General features: G+C 50.0%; 1 protein-coding gene across 1 annotated transcript in view; it reads left to right on the plus strand.

Moving 5' to 3' along the window:
• The first annotated feature begins 1,557 nt into the window (after positions 1-1,557).
• Ccdc13 (coiled-coil domain containing 13) overlaps positions 1,558-15,116 on the plus strand; it is a 44,740-nt gene continuing 31,181 nt past the window's right edge. Inside the window, exons 1-3 of the mRNA XM_052186929.1 lie at positions 1,558-1,627; positions 8,557-8,783; positions 10,849-10,997. Coding sequence (XP_052042889.1) covers positions 8,563-8,783; positions 10,849-10,997 — 370 coding nt within the window. The 5' untranslated portion in view covers positions 1,558-1,627; positions 8,557-8,562. The remainder of the gene's footprint in view (positions 1,628-8,556; positions 8,784-10,848; positions 10,998-15,116) is intronic.

Here is a 15,116-nt window from a genome sequence, read left to right on the forward strand (position 1 = left end):
AAGCATATACAAACCATCACAAAATCCAACCCCAGGCAGCCCAGTTGTACTGCAAGGGGGTGGGCAGGTGGATGCAGTGTTGTGGGTACCCAGCCCTGCACCTTCACAGGTAATGATGTGCTACTCACATTAAGTGAACAGGGACAGAAAAACGGCTTTAATATAGCTAAAGGCTTTCACATCATAAAGGCTTGTGAGAGTATCTGGTCTCCCCCAGCTCATCTTTCCAACGTGTTTGCCTCCCTTCGTGGCCCTGACATACAGCAGTGTCAAACTGGGAGGTGTATTTTGTTTTTAAAATACTTTCTTAAAAAATTTTTTTTCCATTATTTTAAAAAATCTTGGGCTGGTGAGATGGCTCAGTGGGTAAGAGCACTGACTGCTCTCCCAAAGGTCCTGAGTTCAAATCCCAGCAACCACATAGTGGCTCACAACCATCTGTAATGAGATCTGACGCCCTCTTTGGGTGTGTCTGAAGACAGCTACAGTGTGCTTACATATTATAAATAAATAAATCTTTGGGCCAGAGCAAGCAGGGACTGAGCAAGCAAGGTTAACTAGAATGAGTGAGCAGAGATCCTAAATTCAATTCCCAGCAACCAGATGAAGGCTCACAGCTACAGTGTACTCAGATACATACAATAAATGAATAAATTTTAAAAACTCCTAAAATGCAAAATAAATAAATTAATAAATAAATAAGAAGCCCTAAAAATTCTACCATACTGATATAATTGCCTGTGTGTTATTTCACATAAAAGTTTTCTTAGTATGGGAGTGTGCACCTGTTTGTGTCTGTGCACATGTATATGGGAAAGGCAGAGGTTGTCCTTGGTATTTGTCTTCAACTTCTCTACCTTAAATTTTTCTGAAAAGGGTTTTGTGATGAACTTGATTCAGCTCATGGGTTGGACTAGACTGACTGGCTAGGGGTGTGTCTGTTGTCATCCTGTGGTGTGACCCATAAACACTTTTAACATTCCTTTTTTAGCTTTGTGCACCGTTTGAAAAAAGAGGAAGCATTTTTTGGTTTTTTGTCTATTTGTTTTAGCATTATTAATTTTGACCTGCTCCAATCACAATCATTTCCCAAAATCCTCCCTGCCTTGTTTTGTATTTCCAAAGATGCTACGGTCAGCTACGTTATGTTTAATAAAAAACATCTATATTCAAAAACCCTTGGAAGCCAGTAGGATATGCATCCTACTTTTTAAAAGACACTGGAGGTCGGTTGCACTGAGTGGTACAGCATTCAATAGGGGCTGGAGGATAAGAAATTCATGGTCATCCTTGGCTACAGAGTGAGTTCAAGACCAGTCTGGGATGCAAGAGACCCTGTTTTAAAAACAAAAACAAGCCCCTAAAATTCTTAAATAAAATACACTCCGTAAGAGTGAAGGCTTTAGAGGCGCTTTGCCTTCTCATGTCCAGCTGGTGTGTGCAGTTCTAGGTCTTCCCGGCTCCTCAGCACTGTCAACTCAGACCTTTAGGGCTCTCCCGGCCCCCGTAGACGCGCGCGCCCAGACTGGTTTCCCTGGTGACAGTTGCCAAGGCAGCACATGCTGGCGTCGGGAAGGGCGGAGGAAGCGCCCGCGGCCCTGAAGACAAACCTCGAAGCGCAGCCGCGGTAAGTGAGGGAAAACTGAGTAGGGCGGGAGTCGAGCGAGGACTGAACCGGGGCCGAACGAGGACCGAACCGGGGATCGAGAATGGAGCCCAGAGCGAGAAGCCGAACCGGGAGCCGAGAGTGGGGAACCGAATTGGAGGCCGAGCGGCGGGAACGGAACCTGGAGCGGAGCGAGGAACCATCCGAGGGCCGAGTGGGGAACGGAGCCGGAAGCCGAGAGTGGAGCCGAGTGCGGGGAACCGAACCGTGGACCGAGCTGGAAGCCAAGAGTGGGGAACCAAACTAGGGGGCCCGAACTAATATCTGGAAGGCGTGGCCGCAGCGAGTGGCCTCTCCGTGGGGACGGGCTGTTCCCGCCCCGCCCTAGGCGTGGAAAACTCGTGTTTTCCACGCGGGAAGTGCTCGTAAGGCAGTGGACGAGTCCAGCGACCTGCGCGGGCAGGAAGCAGGTCTGCGGCTGCCACTCAGCACGTGGCCTCAGGCCTCACCCGCTCAATCCCGGCTTAGATGCTGCTGCCCTGGTTTGACCCTCATTCCGGGTTTCTAAGGGGCCTGGGTTGGGGGGCAGGATGAGCTACGCTGCTGAATTAGAAAGTGTCTGGCTGGCGGGAAGTGATGGGTGCGCAAGGCCCTGTTCTCGGTCTGCGCACAGCTTCTTTTCTTTTTCTTTGTTCTTTTGAGTAGGGCTTCACTCTGTAGCCTGGGCTGGCCTTAAAACTCTCTAGAAAACCCATGCTGGTCCCAAATTGGTAATCATACTCACATTTGAAAGCCAGACTGAGCCGGGTGGTGGTGCATGCCTGTAATCCCAGCACTCTGGGAGGCAGAAGCTGTCGGATTTGTGAGTTCGAGGCCAGCCTGGTCTACAGAGTGAGTTCCAGGACAGCCAGGAGAAACCCTGTCTCCTGGGAAAAAAAAAAAGCCGGACTGGATTACATACCAAGATTTGTCTTAAAAAGAAAAACAACAACAAAGGCTGTAAGCATTTGTGGTTATCTGTGGTTATCTAAGTATTTGTAACAATTACTTGTGGTTAGGGTAGCTTGTTGGTTACAAACTATAGTAGTTGTCTTTAAAAGGCCAGGTTCTTTCACGTCTTCTAGAAATATCCAATAAGCACCTACAGTGTCCTGTAGCACAGCCATGAACAAAGTGGATGAAAATCTACGTCGTGGTAGGCATGGTGGCACATGCCTAGCATTTGGGAGGCTAAAACGGAAGCACTGCCGTGAGTTTGAGGCTACCCTGGTCTACACAGCAAGTGCCGGGTCATCAGGCCAGCCCTTGCCGGACCCTGTTTCAAACAGTTAAAAAGAAAGTTTAAGTGTGTGTCCTCCTTTAGCTTACAGATTAGTGGGGAGAAACACAGTTGGTGTGTAACGTCTGCTACAGGTCAGGTGCAAAGGCGATGACCTGGGAATGAGATGGCGCTCAGGGAGTGCAGGCACTGGTTTGGTTTGTACTCACTAGCAAGTTGACTAAATTTAGAGCCGTCCCAGAAATGCGCCTCTGTGTCTGCGCATGCGCGCGTGAGGGTGTCTCCAGAGACGTTTAGCTGAGAAAGGAAGACCCACCGTCCCATAGAGTCCCAGACTGTAGGGAGTGGAGCCTTCATCCCTCCTTGCTTCCCAAGGGTGGACTCCCTGTGACTGTCCATTTGCAGGTGCCGTCCTTCCCCGACATGGCGGGCTGCATCCTCCAAACCAAGAGCCAGCTAAGCCACCCTCGCCTTGAGTTGCTTTGGCCACACATTTGCCCACAGCAATGGGAAAGGTGACTCACAGTGGGGGCAGGGCAGCGCGTCTCAGGGGCTCAGGGGCGGCTCCGGAGAAGATCCCATTGGATCCAGAAATGGCCAGGAAGCAGCCAGAGAACACGAGGAGACTAGAAGACACAGTAGGAGTGTAAGCTGTAGCCGGAGGCACCCCTAGTGACACGGGGACATCGGGACTGCGTCAGGGCCGTTACTGTGGAAAAGGTGGGCATGTCCAGACTCCAGATGGTCGGCCAGACCAAAAGGCCAACGGGTGTTCGCTGTGTCCGCCATGTCAAACTCAGGAGACAGGAGTGTCCTGGGCTCCTGGGGTTCTTCGCCCCAGCTTTACCTCTGCGGCCTCCCTCCCTCCCTCCCCAGGGTGTTTCTGGTCACCCAGTCTCCGTGGGTGCATGCTATCAGCCCGTGGGGGTTCCTACCTTCTCCTCAGAGCACGTTCACTTCATCTGTGTGGTCAGGGCCTGTCTCCCCTGCCAGCCTGAGATCCACGTGGGAGAGCAGGGCTGTGTGCACCTTCTGTATGAGGGCAGCATCTGCTCAGTCATTCCCAGACGCTCGGTTCATAGGAATACGTGAATCTGAGCCAACCACCTCTGGCTGCCTTCTTGGGTGCCCCCCACCCCGAGCCGCTGTGGTTTCTTAACTCCACCGACAGGGAGCTTTCCCCTACCCTGAGGCTCTGGCAAGGGCCAGTATATCTCAGCAGATGAGCTGAGGCCGGGCAGGGCATAGGTATCTGTCAGTGAAGGTCAGCACTCTCACAGCAACTCCACTGCACCAAGGACACACTTTCCACACTCAGTGCTTGGCACACATTCTAGCACTTCACTGTCTCATCTTCCCTGGGAAAGTCATAATTAATACCCTCCATTCAGCAAGGAGGAAACTGAGGCAGAGATAAGGTAGCTTGCCCTGGACACAGGGTACATCCATGAGCGGCTGTTTCTGGGTATTTTTAGGGGCCAGATTGGGTGTGGGAAGGAAAACTGTATGGGAGCTTGGTGTCAGCTCTGGCCGTGGGGGACTGGCGAGATGGAGTGCTTGGGCCATGAAGGGTCCATGGGGAAGCAGCTTGTCCGTGCACTCAGCTAGAACGTAGCTGAGGTAAGGAGGACATGCCAGGAGGGATGGCCAGGACCTGCAGCCTTCAGTGCCTTTGGGCTTGGACCTCCACTTCTGCACAGGGGCCTCAAACTCATGGCTGTGCTTCTGAGAAATGTGTTCTGTCAGCCAAAGCAGGCCAGACAGCAAGCTGGGTGAGGGGCTGCAAAGGCAGCCGAGCCGTCTCAGCATCCTAAGCATCACCAATAGCCATGACACCAACGACTCATCTCCCTGCTGCGTGCCAGACCCTGCTGCGAGCCTCAAGGGAAGGGCAGGGAGTGGCACCAGTGTGGGCCTCATGGTTGGTGGGGAGGGAGGGAGGAAGGGAGGCAGTCAGCAAGCCCGCGTGCATGAGCCTGTGAACATATACAGTGAGCATGTGAGCCTGTGGACAGACAGTGAGCACATGAGCCTGTGGACAGACAGTGAGCACGTGAGCCTGTGGACAGACAGTGAGCACATGAGCCTGTGGACAGACAGTGAGCACGTGAGCCTGTGGACAGACAGCGAGCACGTGAGCCTGTGGACAGACAGCGAGCACGTGAGCCTGTGGACAGACAGTGAGCACATGAGCCTGTGGACAGACAGTGAGCACGTGAGCCTGTGGACAGACAGTGAGCACATGAGCCTGTGGACAGACAGTGAGCACGTGAGCCTGTGGACAGACAGTGAGCACGTGAGCCTGTGGACATACAGCGAGCACGTGAGCCTGTGGACAGACAGTGAGCCTGTGGACAGACAGTGAGCACGTGAGCCTGTGGACAGACAGTGAGCACGTGAGCCTGTGGACAGACAGTGAGCACGTGAGCCTGTGGACATATAGCGAGCACGTGAGCCTGTGGACAGACAGTGAGCCTGTGGACAGACAGTGAGCACGTGAGCCTGTGGACAGACAGTGAGCACGTGAGCCTGTGGACAGACAGTGAGCACGTGAGCCTGTGGACAGACAGTGAGCCTGTGGACAGACAGTGAGCACGTGAGCCTGTGGACAGACAGTGAGCACATGAGCCTGTGGACAGTGAACCTGTGGACAGACAGTGAACCTGTGGACATACAGCGAGCACGTGAGCCTGTGGACATACAGCGAGCATGTGAGCCTGTGGACATACAGTGAGCATGTGAGCCTGTGGACAGACAGTGAGCACATGAGCCTGTGGACAGTGAACCTGTGGACAGACAGTGAACCTGTGGACAGACAGTGAGCCTGTGGACAGACAGTGAGCCTGTGGACAGACAGTGAGCCTGTGGACAGACAGCGAGCACGTGAGCCTGTGGACAGACAGCGAGCACGTGAGCCTGTGGACAGACAGCCTGTGGACAGACAGTGAACGTGTGAACCTATGGACATATAGTGAGGATACAGGGATACTCATTGCTTCTGAGGAAGATGACACAGCGAGAGGGAGGGCTTGGACTCGTCTTCCCTCCTACAGGAGCACGGGGGACAGGCCTGGCACTGAGGGTGTCTGAGAGCAGGTGGGCAGGTGGTAGCTCCGGCCGGTCAGGCAGCCAAGCAGCGAGTGTAAATGTCCTGAGGTATGGGTGAGCCTGGGAGTAAACTGAGACAATACGAAAACAGACTCGAGGACGATTATAAAAACTAAAATGTATGATTATTGGACAATGAGTGTTCATCTCTCTGGTTTCTGTAACACTGAACCACAGACTGAGTGGGGTATAAAGAACAGAGGTTTACCCCTGCCATGGAGAAATCTGCCCGTGCTCGATTACAGAGGTGCCATTCCCACTAACCAAGGAACAGAAGCAGCTCAGATGTTGTCCATGGGAGATGGCTAAAGAGGGTGCGCACGGACATGGTACAGCCTGGGAAAAGAAGCATGGCCGTCCAGGAAGCAGGACAGGGTTGAGAACTACTATGCTAGTCCATAAGCCCAGCTTGGAGACAGATCTCGCCCTTCCTCTCATGCACGGTTCTAGACTGTGCAGCCATGACTCTAGAGGTGATCGTGAGCCTGTGAAGGGTTCTCAAGGCAGAGAAACGGTAACAGGAGACACTGTACATGAGGCAGAAGGGACTGTTGGGAGAGGGGAGGGAGAGGAGCAGGTCAGGTTCACAGGAGCCAAGTGGGCAGATCTGCAGGGAAGGGGAGGAGTGTGTGGGAGTGCGCTTGGTTGAGATCCATTTGGTTCACAAAGCCACAAGTCCAAGGCTGAGGGGCTGTACATGACAATGGCCTTGTTATTGGGGTTCAAGACATCACATGGGGAAAGGCAGAGAGTATGCCTGCATACACGCATACGTGTGTGAATATGTGTGTCTGTGTGTACCTGTGCACATGCACAGCAGTTTCTTAGAAAGTTAAACAAGATTTTACCACAGAACCAGAATTTTCACTCCATGTATTTACGAAGAGAAATGAAAGCATGCTCACATGATTATCTTCTCAGTGTGCGTGTTCATAGCATTTTGATTCTGGGTGTCCAAGTGGCAGCTGCAACTATAGGCCCAGTGTGGCTTCTAGACACTAAAATGCTACCCAGCTGTGAAATGCAAGGGCCTGATGCATGCAACAGTGGGGTCAAACATCTGGAGAATGGCACATAGCCAAAAAAAAAAAAAAAAGGAAACAGATCTAGTCACAAAAACCCACCCACTGTATGACTCTAGTCATGTGAAATCATGTGAAAGGCAAAAGAGTGAACAGAAGCAGCGTGGGGTGGGGCCTGGCAGTGGAGTCTGAGAGTGGGGGCCATGCTGGAGCATTGGTGTAATGGCGGTGCCGCCTGTGATAGCAGTGGTCTAGCTGAGAGAGAGGTCATGCTGTTAGAAAGAGGCTGTGGTATGCAAGGTGATGGACTGAAGAAGCTGTGCGGGGGGTGATGTGTGGGCCAGGATACGATTGTGCAGGCAAGCTAAACATGTGCTGGACCCCTACACGAGTGACAGTGGGCCAGTGAAACAGGAGAAAGGACCAGGTGAACTGTTCAGCGTGCCCACAGGATTCTGATTCCCAGTAGACAAGCATCCAGGGCAGAGGGAGGCGGGAGCAGAGAGTTGGTAGGCATGAGTGGTCCTGGGTACAGGAATTGCCGCCTAGATGCTGTTTGGAATTGAGAGGAGGCTGGAACAGATGACACCTTGTCTCGAGCTCCTACTTTGATACTGAGTGTGAAATGTCTGAGGAAGACAGCAGGCAGTGGTGGCTTGGTTGGCTGCTGTGTCTTAAGGGAAATGATGTTTTCTTTATGTCATCATATGCTCTTTCCTTACTTGTGGGAAGGAAGGACAGATGAACAGGAGGCTAATGTCAGAAACACCTGATTCCAAAGGGCCTTAGTGCTGAGCCCAGTACTCTGGGCCTTGTCTTCTGAGTGAGTGGGTCACCTCAGAGTGGGAGAAAGATCTGCTGAGCTGTCTATTCACGTGTGTGTGTTTTCATGTGTGTAAATTATACGTCAGATAAAATATTTACTTAGTTTTGGGTTTTGACACACAGTGCTATGTAGCCCAGGCTGGCCTTAACTGCCTAATTCTCCTGTTGGGATTCAAAGTCTGGGACTGTAGGTATGCACCACTCATCGCTCTAGCCCCAGCTGTGAAGAAGAAGTGACAGCTGGAGCCCATGTCCAGAGCCTGGGATCTAGCCAGTCTGGAGATGAGCCAGACATCTTCAGCTTGGACAGCTCTCAGGAGATGCTGATGTGCAGCCAGAATTGAAAGCTGCTGACAAGCCGGGCGGTGGTGGCGCATGCCTGTAATCCCAGCACTCTGGGAGGCACAGGCAGGTGGATTTCTGAGTTCGAGGCCAGCCTAGTCTACAGAGTGAGTTCCAGGACAGCCAGGGCTACACAGAGAAACCCTGTCTCAAATAAACCAAAAAAAGAAAGCTGCTGACACTTGAAGGGGCAAATGAGTCAGAACAGTGGGTCTCCTGCTGCCACCTGCAGGAGAGTCTGCTCTACCCTGCCGTAGGCGAGTGTCCAAGTGTCTCCTTGGACTTGCTGATGGCTCTGTAGAGAATCTCAGCCCAGCTGGCCCTCATCATGCGTGTGCTACTTGTACAGTCAGCTCTGGCCTCTCTGTTCTCAGGGCAAGATGGCGGCGGATGAAAGCTCTGCAGACACTCTGCGACTCCAATTCAAGGCCATGCAGGAGCTACAGCACCGACGGTTACAGAAGCAGATGGAGAAAAAGAGGGAGAAAGAGCTGAGCTGTCAAAGCAAAACTGATGACCAGGAAGGGCTCATGGTGATCCCGGACGGCCTCAGCCTCCTCGACACAGAGGAACAGAACCTGAAAAACATTTTTGAGAAGAGGTAAGGACCCCTCGGCCGCACTGCAGGCTGGTGGAGAGGGCAGGGGCGCAGTGGACGCAGTGCAGGTAGGTGGAGAGGGCAGGGGTGCAGTGGATGTAGTACAGCCACGTGGAGAGGGCAGGGGTGCAGTGGAGAGGGCAGGGGTGCAGTGGACGCAGTGCAGGTAGGTGGAGAGGGCAGGGGTGCAGTGGATGTAGTACAGCCATGTGGAGAGGGCAGGGGTGCAGTGGAGAGGGCAGGGGTGCAGTGGACGCAGTGCAGGTAGGTGGAGAGGGCAGGGGTGCAGTGGATGTAGTACAGCCACGTGGAGAGGACAGGGGTGCAGTGGAGAGGGCAGGGGTGCAATGGACGCAGTGCAGGTAGGTGGAGAGGGCAGGGGTGCAGTGGATGTAGTACAGCCACGTGGAGAGGGCAGGGGTGCAGTGGAGAGGGCAGGGGTGCAGTGGACACAGTGCAGGCAGGTGGAGAGGGCAGGGGTGCAGTGCAGAGGGCAGGGGTGCAGTGGACACAGTGCAGGCAGGTGGAGAGGGCAGGGGTGCAGTGGAGAGGGCAGGGGTGTAGGTGGAGAAGACAGGTGTAGACAGTTGGTTTACCTAGGCAGGTGTTTGTAAGTTCAGATGTCAGTTTGACACAGATGTCTGAGGCCTTTTGTAGCTGACAGAGCTGTGCTCTCTGGGGAGAGCTGCTAGGCAGTGTATTTAAAGCCAGACAGCGTGACTGTAAACTCATCAAGCCTTGGTTAGTCTGGATTCTCTCTCACTTTGCTTAGACCTGTGTTTCTAAGGGCTGGGATGGGCTTGATAGTTTGTAGATCCTTCTGGTTCTGCCCGGGGCTTTCACCTCTGCCAGCACCCCCCAACACACACACACAAACACACACACACACACTGAGAGATATCAGCATGTAAATGTCACCCTGTTCTGAAGCTCTGCAGATTTCTTACTTTTTTTCTTTAGTCATTGGTGTGAAGGTTTAAAGATATCCAGAATGATCTCAGTGCTCTGGACTTGAGTGTCACAGGAGCACTGTACAGACCTGTGTAGGCTGACACACTACCTCACGCTGGCCGTGTCCCAAAGACCGCAGCTGTGGATGAGTTGGCTCTTTGCTTTTGGTTTTGCCCAGAATATTTTTGCTGGATTCAAACTCAATTTTTTATGGTTTCTCAGTTTTCCAAATGACATATTGTAAAATACCAATCCAAAAAAAAAAAAGCTTTTTAATTATTGAGTTCCTAAAGTACCTGTTTGCAAACATGAAGACAAATTCAATTCTCAGAACCCATGTAAAACTCTAGACATGATCATATGCCTTTGTAAGGATGGGGACAGGCAGGTCCTTGGCTATCTGACCAGCTAGCCTAACATAACTGGTGTTTTCACACACGAACAGACTCACATGCACATACATTCATACACACATGTACATACATAGACATATTATCTACAAGGGCATATAGAAATTCTAAGTCTTTTTTTTGTTTGTTTGTTTGTTTGTTTGTTTTGTTTTTTCGAGACAAGGTTTCTCTGTGTAGCCCTGGCTGTCCTGGAACTCACCTGCCTCTGCCTCCCAAGTGCTGGGATTAAAGGTGTGCGTCACCACCACCTGGCTGAAATTCTAAGTCTTAATTAAAAATTGAGGCTGGTGTCCAGGTTTTAAGTGAACTTGGCTTCTAGGCTAGAGAGACACTCTGTCTCAAAGAAAGTAGATGGCATTCCTGAGCATACCCTTCACGGGCCTTCTCTTAGCTTCATACACATGCACACATGCATATCTGCATACATGCGTATCTGCACGCACACAAACACACTCATACACACACACACACACACACACACACACACAAAATGAGGGTTTTTATATAACCCATATGAAGAAATAAACACATCCACACTTCATCACTTGGCCCCAAGAACAGAATGTTCATATCTCCTCTCAGTCTTGGTCTTATTTTGTAAGACAACTTCTTAGTGCCCCCTAGTGCCCAACCCTGATACTGCAATGTATGTCAGCCGTGGAGGCCTGTTGCCTGTGAGGAGCAATCGGTCCACCTTTCTCTTGCAGGGTGTTGGAAGATGAAATCCAGCAGCTTCGTAGTGAACTCCGGGAGACAGTCGATGAGAACGGGCGACTGTATAAGCTGCTGAAGGAGAGGGACTTTGAGATCAAACACCTCAAGAAGAAAATGGAAGAGGACAGATTTGCCTTCACAGGTAGCTCCAGTGTGGCCTGAAGTCCAGGCGTGTGCCAGTTGTCCTATAGGAGAGCAGCGCCGGGACACAGTAGTCCATGGGGTCTCTCCTTGGCGCTTGGCTTAGATGCTACACACACTTGCTCTGTGCTGCAGAAGGAATGTCTCCTCTGTGAGAGGTTTCTAGGACCCAAACACCCTCAGTAGCTGCTATGCCGACCCTGGCTCTGTAGGTCAGCTTTTGGTTTTGCCCAGAATATTTTGGGGCTGCACTTTTACTCTGTTGGAGAATTTGGCACCAGAGGTGTGAGAAAGACTCCAGTTCTCTAGGTCTTGGGGTAACCTTGGCCCCGTGAGTGTGGGCACAGCACAGGCTCTGCAGTGATGCCTCTGACCGAGCATGTAGATTGGTGGGGACTGTGACGCCAATGGCACAGTGCCCCTGTTGACCGCAGCTTACCTCCCAGGAGGTATAAACAGAGAGCCAGTGCCATCCACCAGGGGGAACAGTCCAGAGCCCCTCCCTCCCCGTCTCTCAAAACAGGTCTGGCAAACGTCCCATCAGGAGGACTACAGCATCCTAAAGGCCATTGGTAGCTAGATGTACCGACTCCTTCTATTCTTTGGCCTTTCCTATCTAAAACAGAAAATACAGGAAGACAAGGCTCTGGGTTGTGGGGATATTCGCACAACCTTGCCTCCTGCTGCTCAGGGGCGTGGTGGGGCTGGGGTGTGTTGGTTAAGCCAGGCTCCAGGGAGAGCAGGGAATCCATCTCCACCAACAGGAAGGGGGGCGGCCAGGGCTCAGGTGGTTTCTGCTCTCCAGCCTGTGCTGCTGTCCACCTCTCCATCTGCCGGTGCACACTTAGGCACATGGCTTGGTGTGCTGCCTCTGTCTCCCTCCCTCCCTTGTCTTCCCCTGTCACTGCCCCTCCTCTTCCTTCACATCACTGTCCTCAGGCTGTTCTAGAACTTGGGATCCTCAGCTTCCTCAGTGCTTGGATTCCCAGCTCCACCAGGCACAGCTCTGTTCTTGCTTAATTTACACTAAGCACAGCATGTCCTGCAGTTGGAATGTCTTTCTCCACGTGCTGAGGGCTGCAGAAGCTTTAGTTCCACCTCAGACCCTGTGTGCTGCTTGTGTATCACAGTTCTGTGCTTTATGACTTTTCTTCCAGATAAGATCTCATATAGACAGGGTATGCTCTGTTCTCTGTGTAGCTAAATCAGGCCTTGGATTCTTTTCTTTTAATTTATTTATTTATTAATAATCTTGTTTGCATTTCAAATGTTATCCCCTTCCCAGTCCCACTTCCATAAATCTTTATTTTATAGTTTATTTTTCTCTTTTTAAAGTTGATATTCAATCTTATAACTAACATATTTATTATATCTCCCCCTTTGACCTCACATATGTTATAAAGTCATCAAGTACACAAAAGTTGTATTACTTTTATAACAGCAAAAACTTGCTGTTATAGCTAATAAAGCTTGTTGCTAATAGCTCACGAATAGTAAATCATTCTATTTCCGCATAATAGGCTTCCATGCAATTACTAAAATTAGTATAGGTCATTACCTACAGGAATGGTAAATTGGCTAAAACATTTTTTATATATTCAATAATATGTATATATATATATATATATACCAATCATAAAAATGGACATGTTATTAAATGAACATAAATAGATAAAGTCTTTTTGTTTGTTTGTTTGTTTTGTTTTTAGTAGAGTTAAAATCTTGGCTCTTACTGTGGTACAAACCCAAATGAAGAACAATTTTTGGACATTGGAGTTCACTGTAATAAGGCTGTACCTCAGTGTCCCTCACGTCACCAAAGGATTTACCTCCATTGTAGAGTTGACAGTTTTGCTGTAGCAAGGAATGAATTGTAAACACGATTATTTGGATACAGATTTCCTGCTATGGTCAAAGCTATTTGACTTGAGTGATTGTCATCATTCTCAGCCCACAGGGAACAGGTTTCATTCATTTAAGAAATGGTGTGTGTATTAAGACGGTCTATCCATGAAATCATCCATCAACTGTTTGATTAAGCAATGGTTCTGCTAGGAGGGTGGCACAGACGTTAGGTGAGGGTAAGATTCTGGTTCATTGGCTGTGATGATTTTGAAAAGAATTCATCTCAGAAAAAGAGTAACTTATAAGGTCAACTTCTTCAAAAGTGATACAATAATTACAAATATCAAGCAAAAATTCAGTCTCACTCTGTTGTTCTCTTACTAGCCACCTCTCAAATTAATTGTCTATGTTTCTTTTGGCTGTATAAATAATTTTGAAATATGTAAGCTGCTCTGAAAACCATAGTATAGTGTAAAATCATCAAATAAACAAACAATCCTACTAATAGAGGCTGCGATAGGAGAAGTATGACTTCAAGACCATTATGTGGTACACAACAAGACACTGTCATGTACAAACAAGCAGAAAGTGTGTATGGATTGTACAATATTGGACATGTTTCTCCAACTACCAAACTAGAGAGACCACTAGGTGACAGCCAACAATTTTGGGGGGGGGGATTTGGTTTTTTCGAGACAGGGTATCTCTGTGTAGCCCTGGCTGTACTGGAACTCACTCTGTAGACCAGGCTGGCCTCGAACTCAGAAATCCATCTATGTCTGCCTCTCAAGTGCTGGCATTAAAGGCGTGCGCCACCACTGCTCTGCTTCTGTGGTAGCTTCACTTGAGATTCTCTCTTCTATCTCTTGTATTCTGTTGGTGATGCTTGTGACTATGACTCCTGATCTCTTTCCTAGGTTTTCTAACTCCAAGGCTGTCTCCCTTTGTGGTTTATTTATTGTTTCTAGTTCCATTTTTAGATCCTGGATGGTTTTGTTCATTTCCTTTGCCTATTTGATTGTGTTTTCCTGTAATTCTTTAAGGGATTTTTGTGTTTCCTCTTCAGGGGCTTCTAGCTGTTTACCTGTGTTCTCCTGTATTTCTTTAAGGGAGTTATTTTTTGCCCTTCATAAAGTCCTCTATCATCATCATGAGAAGTGATTTTAAATCCAAATTTTGCTTTTCCAGTGTGATAGTGTATTCAGGACTTGCTATGGTGGAAGAATTGGGTTCTGATGATGCCAATTAACCTTGGTTTCTGTTGCTTATGTTCTTATGCTTGCCTCCCGCCATCTGGTTATCTCTAGTGCTACCTGCTCTTGCTATATGACTGGAGCCTGTCCTTCCTGTGATCCTGGTTGTGTCAGAACTCCTCAGAGTCAAGCTGTCTATGATCTTGTGATTCTGGGATCTGGGATCCTGAGATCCTGGGTGTGTTCGAGCTCCTGGGAGTCAAGCTGCCTCTGGGACCCTGAGATCCTGGTGTGACCAAGTTCCTCAGATCCTGTGTTCCTGGGATCTTGTGATCCTGTGTTTCTGGGCGTGTTAGCGCACCTGGGAGTGGAGCTTCCTATGGGTGTTGTGGCACTGGCTGCGGAATTTGTGCCCAAGGTCTACTTGGGGCACTGGCCCAGATAGACCAGAAGGAACCCGTGCCACCAGGCTATTCTTGACCCTTTCGTGTCTATATCCCTAGTGCGAGGATGGCCACTTCAGGACTGAGGCTGTCCTGGGGAGGGCTGCGGGGGGGGGGGGGGGGCAGGGAAAGGGTGTTGCCATTGTCACTGGGTTCTCCCTGCTCCTCAAGTGTCCTTTGGACAGTCTTCTGCTGGCTAATTGTGGATTTTTGTTGCTTTTGAGTCCTAAGAGGAAATTAACCCCAGGAAGACCGTCTCTGGGTCACTGGCGTTTCCTCTCTGGGTGTTAGCAATTGTTTCTTCCTAGAAACCTCCGTTTACACACATTGATTTGGGGAGTGTGCTCCAAGAGAACACGGAGCAGGGCGTTCACACCACTTCCGGCCCTGAAACTTGCTCTGATGGACTTTTTTACCTGCCGAGCGCTTTCCTGTGCGCTTGTCTCCTTCAGTGGTCTGAGGCTTGGAGGCAGTGACTTGCTTTTTTTTCTTCAACACAGGGTTTCTCTGTATAGTCCTGGCTATCCTTGAACTCACTGTGTAGACCAGGCTGGCCTCCAACTCAGAGATCACCTGCCTCTGCCTCCTGAGAGCCAGGATTAAAGGTGTGTGCCACCACCACTGGGCAGGGAAGTGGCT

Source organism: Apodemus sylvaticus, chromosome 7, assembly GCF_947179515.1.
Source record: "Apodemus sylvaticus chromosome 7, mApoSyl1.1, whole genome shotgun sequence".
Classification (NCBI taxonomy): domain Eukaryota; kingdom Metazoa; phylum Chordata; class Mammalia; order Rodentia; family Muridae; genus Apodemus; species Apodemus sylvaticus.